At 51.6% G+C, this 4,893-nt stretch overlaps 1 protein-coding gene across 1 annotated transcript; it reads left to right on the top strand.

Annotated features, from left to right (window-relative positions):
• Window positions 1-1,023: 1,023 nt before the first annotated feature.
• On the top strand, window positions 1,024-1,985 carry MRPL34 (mitochondrial ribosomal protein L34). The gene is made up of 2 exons (XM_035286627.2): window positions 1,024-1,112; window positions 1,311-1,985. Exons 1-2 carry the CDS (start codon window positions 1,048-1,050, stop codon window positions 1,522-1,524), a joined length of 279 nt encoding a protein of 92 aa, XP_035142518.1. The 5' UTR covers window positions 1,024-1,047; the 3' UTR covers window positions 1,525-1,985.
• The last annotated feature ends 2,908 nt before the right edge of the window (window positions 1,986-4,893 follow it).

Genomic DNA, 4,893 nt, shown 5'->3' on the forward strand with positions numbered 1-4,893 from the left:
TATTTTTAGACACAGGGGTCTTGCCATATTGACCAGGCTGGTCTCAAACGCCTGGCCCCAAGGGATCCTCCCTTCTCTGTCTCCCAAAGTACTGGAATTAAAGGCAAGAGCCACACTCAACCCTTGCCTCCAGAGGGTTGGGCGCGGTGGCTCACGCCTGTAATCCCAACATTTTGGGAGGCCGAGGTGGAAAGATCACCTGAGGTCAGAAGTTCGAGACCAGCCTGGCTAACATGGTGAAACCCCGTCTCTACTAAAAATACAAAAATTAGCGGGCATGGTGGCGGGCGCCTGTAATCCCAGCTACTCCGGAGGCTGAGGCAGGAGAATCGCTTGAACACAGGACGCAGAGGTTGCAGTGAGCCAAGACTGTGCCATTGCACTCCTGCTTGAGTGACTGAGCAAGACTGCGCGTCAAACAAAACAAAACTAAATAAACAAACAAAAAACAGGAAAATTCTTCTAGGTCCCGAAATGGGGGCAAGCTTGCAATCCATTAGTTTTACGGATCGAGAAAGCCCAGAGAGGGGCAGGGACCACCCCAAGGATACCCAGCGAGCTTGAACTCAGGCCTCCTCGGCTTCCTGCCAAGAGGCGGAGACTTGACTGCGGCCAAGACAAGCTGTCAGCCAGCTGTGTGCCATCTGCCCAGCTCCCGCTGCGGGTGGGAAGATCCACCAGCCGCTTCCTGCGGCTGCCACCAGCTGCGCCCAGCCAACGCGGAGCACCCTCTGCCGGTCAACAAGAGAGAAAACTACAACTCCCAGCAGACCCCGGGAGATAATGTCTTTTGCGCACGCGCATGCTGGAAAGGCGCCGTTCCCCTGCTACCTGTTGGTTGATGTGCAGAACTACACTGCCCCGCGGATACAGACTGGCGCGCCTCCGTTGCGCAGGCGCAGAACTAGAGCTTCAGGGTTTTCCCCAACGGCCATGTTTTTTCCATGTTAGGAGAAACTACATTTCCCACGATCCTTTCTTCCAGGGTTGCGGCGCCTCTAGGCTCCGGAATCGCTGCCGGCTGGGACTGCGTGACCTACAGCCGACATGGCTCTCTTGGCTGGATCGGTTTTGGGCCCCGCGTGTAGGTCGACAGCGTTGCTGGGTGGCAGGTAAGTCCTCAGGGGGACCTTTCCCCAAATCTGGGGATAAGGGCGGCGTCTGAGGCTGGCGCCACTGTTTACTGCCCGCACGACCTGCCCGTGCCTTGCGCATTTATGGAGCGCCTGTTGGAGCCAGGCTCTGTCCGCGGGAGCCGAGGCTCAGAGATTGAGCGTCTGACCTTTCTCTTCGTCTCTCTGCCCACGCAGGTGGCTCCAACCCCGGGCCTGGCTGGGTTGCCCGGACGCCTGGGGCCTCCCCACTCCGCAGCAGGCCCGGGGCAAGGCTCGTGGTAATGAGTACCAGCCGAGCAATATCAAACGCAAGCGCAAGCACGGCTGGATCCGGCGCCTGAGCACGCCGGCCGGCGTCCAGGTCATCCTTCGTCGAATGCTCAAGGGCCGCAAGTCGCTGAGCCATTGAGGATCGCGACGCTGCCGGCCGGACCCCCATGAAAGCATCACCCTCGCCTTGGACTTCGCCTGGCGCTGTTTTTGCAGGGAGCTGGGGAGCAGGAACGCCTCGCACCTGAGTGTTCATATTGTGGCGTTGAAGTCTGGATGGGAACTTGCCAAGTCCCTTTTTAGGCTTTTGAATTAGGAAGAATGTCGAACCTGCTCAACAGACCGCAGGACAGTACAACGAACTGCCGTGTACCCAGTACACAGCTCTGACTACCAACTACCTACAACCCATCCCTGCCCCATCCTAGATTCTTTTCCAGTGTATCTCAGGCATCAGATTATTTCTTCTGTAAATATTTCGGAATGGATCTCTCCACGATAAGAGCTCATGAAAACGTAATTACAAAGCTTATTACATCCAAAAGAATTATCAATAATTTTGAAATATTATAAAATGTGTAATAAATGTTCAAAGTTTCACTTGTCTTTTTTATTATTTTTGGGGGGGTTAGGATTAGGGACTACAGATTAGGGATTAGGGTCAGGGTAGTTTTACTTGTCTTTTTTTATTTTTTAACACCTGTTTGTTAACCACTTGTCTTACATGTGTCATAACTCTTTTTTTTTTTCTTTTTTAGATCGAGTCTTGCTCTGTCGCCCAGGCTGCAGTGCAGTGGCATGATCTTGGCTCACTGCAACCTCCACCTCTTGGGTTCAAACGATTCTCCTGCCTCAGCCTCCTGAGTAGCTGGGACTACAGGCGCCCACCACCACACCCAGCTAATTTTTTTTTTTGAGGTGGAGTGTCACTCTGTCATCAGGCTGGAGTGCAGTGGCGTGATCTCAGCTCACTGCAACCTCTGCCTCCTGGGTTCAAGCGATTCTCCTGCTTCAGCTTCCTGAGTAGCTAGGACTACAGGTGCGCACCACCACACCCAGCTAATTTTTGCATATATATATATTTTTAGTAGATACGGGACTTCACCATGTTGGCCAGGATGGTCTCCATTTCTTTTTTTTTTTTTGAGACAGAGTTTCACTCTTATTACCCAGGCTGGAGTGCAATGCCGCCATCTCAGCTCACCGCAACCTCCGCCTCCTGGGTTCAGGCAATTCTCCCACCTCAGCCTCCTGAATAGCTGGGATTACAGGCACGCGCCACCATGCCCAGCTAATTTTTTGTGTTTTTAGTAGAGACGGGGTTTCACCATGTTGACCAGGATGGTCTCGATCTCTTGACCTCGTGATCCACCTGCCTCGGCCTCCCAAAGTGCTGGGATTACAGGCGTGAGCCACCACACCCGGCTAATTGTAGTTTTATTAGAGACAGGGTTTCACCATGTTGGCCAGGCTAGTCTGGAACTCCCGACCTCAGGTGATCTGGCTGCCTTGGACTCCCAAAGTGCTGGGATTACAAGCGTGAGCCGTCATGCCCAACCTGTGTCATAACTTTTCTAAGTCTGGGAAGGCTGGTGGAAAGGTGGGGTGGGGTGTTTGTTTTTGAAACAGGGTCTCCATCTGTTTCCCAGGCTAGAGTGCCAGGCTAGAGTTTCCAGATCCCTGCTCACTGCAACCTCTGCCTACTGGGTTCAAGCAATTCTCGTGCCTCATCTTCCAGAGTAGCTGGGATTACAGGCGCCTGCCACCACACCCAGCTAATTTATGTATTTTTAGTAGAGACCGGGTTTTAGCCAGGCTGGTCTTGAACTCCAGCTGGTAAGGAGTTTGAATCTTCCACCTGCCCTTGGGGATGTGTGATTTTAAGCAAGGACTTAGCTCTGTGAGGTGTATTTGTTGCCTATAAAATACAGCACTCCTTTCTTCTCTGCTCTGTTGCTGTTAGAGTAATAATACTTAGTAGCTTCCAGTTAGGAATTTTTTTTTTTGAGATGGAGTCTTTCTCTGTTGCCCAGGCTGAAGTGCAATGGCACCGTCTCAGCTCACTGCAACCTCTTCCTCATGGGTTCAAGCGATTACAGGTGCAAGACACCATGCTTGGCCCATTTAGTAACTTCACTGTGCAATTGCTATGTGTTGGGTGCTCAGTCCCAGCCGTGGAAGTGAGGGAGGCAGTTTGGACACAGCAGTGTCAGGGCTGGGAGAGGAATTGTGAGGGCTGTAGGAGCTCAGTGAAGGTATCTGACTTGCCTTTTTTTGCTGTTTTTTTTTTTTTAATCTGACCCCAATCTGCCAGAACTGACTTGCCTTTTTTGAAGAATGCAGTCAGGGAAGTATTCTTGAAGGATATCAGGGTCTGGGAGAGCTCAGACGTTGGAGTGATTGGTTAGAGATGAGGACACAGGTGGGTGATGAAGGCCTCAGGGGCCTATAAATGGGGCCAACGAGGTAGGATTGAATACTAGGGAGCTACGGAAGGAGTTTGAGCACGAGGGTCTTGAGGAGATAGGGAGTGTTATGGTTCTCCTAGGGCTGCTTTAAAAACATAATTAACACAAGATGATGTGGGCATGATGGCTCCCAGAACTTTGGGAAGCCGAGTCTGGAGGATGGCTTGAGGCCAGAAGTTTGAGACCAGCTTGGGAAACATAGCGACACCCCCCACCCCCAACGACATATCTTAAAAATACACAGACTGCTGGGCGTGGTGACTTACACCAGCGCTTTGGGAGGCCGAAGCAGGTTGATCATGAGGTCAGGAGTTTGAGACCAGCCTGGCCAGCATGGTGAAAACCCATCTCTACTAAAAATACAAAAATTAGCTGGGCGTTGTGGCAGGCGCCTGTAATCCCAGCTACTTGGGAGGCTGGGCAGGAGAATTGTTTGAACCTGGGAGGCAGAGGTTGCAGTGAGTCAAGACTGTGCCTTTGCACTCGAGCCTGGGCGACAGAGTAAGACTCTGTCTCAAAAACAAAAAACAAGAAACAAACCAGACACGGGTGGGCGAGGTAGCTCACGCCTATAATCCCAGCACTTTGGGAGGTCAAGGTGGGTGGTTCACCTGAGGTCCGGAGTTCGAGACCAGCCTGGCCAACATGATGAAACTCCGTCTCTACTAAAAATACAAAAATTAGCTGGGCGTGGTGATGCACATCTGTAATTCCAGCTGCTCAGGAGGGTGAGGCAGCACAATCGCTTGAAACTGGGAGGCGTAGGTTGTAGTGAGCTGAGATGGCGCCAATGCACTCCAGCCTGAGAGACAGAGTGAGACTCCGTCTCGAAAACAAAATAATAATAAAAATAAAAAATAAGAACAAAGAACAAATATATTTTAAAAAACACGCAGAGACACACAAAAGCCCTAGAGAGACTTGTAAACTACAACTCCCAATAGATTTCGCGGCCGGGGCCTCCGCCCACTTCCGGGTCTCACTTTCCATTGCTTCCCAGGCTTGGGCGGGGCTTTGCTTCTTCAACCGAACTTGACCAC

The sequence above is a fragment of the Callithrix jacchus genome, chromosome 22 (genome assembly GCF_049354715.1).
Source record: "Callithrix jacchus isolate 240 chromosome 22, calJac240_pri, whole genome shotgun sequence".
NCBI classification, from domain to species: Eukaryota; Metazoa; Chordata; class Mammalia; order Primates; family Cebidae; genus Callithrix; species Callithrix jacchus.

What these genes read in the sequence shown, in the direction of transcription:
- MRPL34 (XM_035286627.2), top strand. Translation starts at nt 1,048, where the DNA reads ATGGCTCTCTTGGCTGGATCGGTTTTGGGCCCCGCGTGTAGGTCGACA. An exon ending in ACAGCGTTGCTGGGTGGCAG is followed by an intron (nt 1,113 to 1,310) that starts GTAAGTCCTCAG and finishes CTGCCCACGCAG; the next exon opens with GTGGCTCCAACCCCGGGCCT.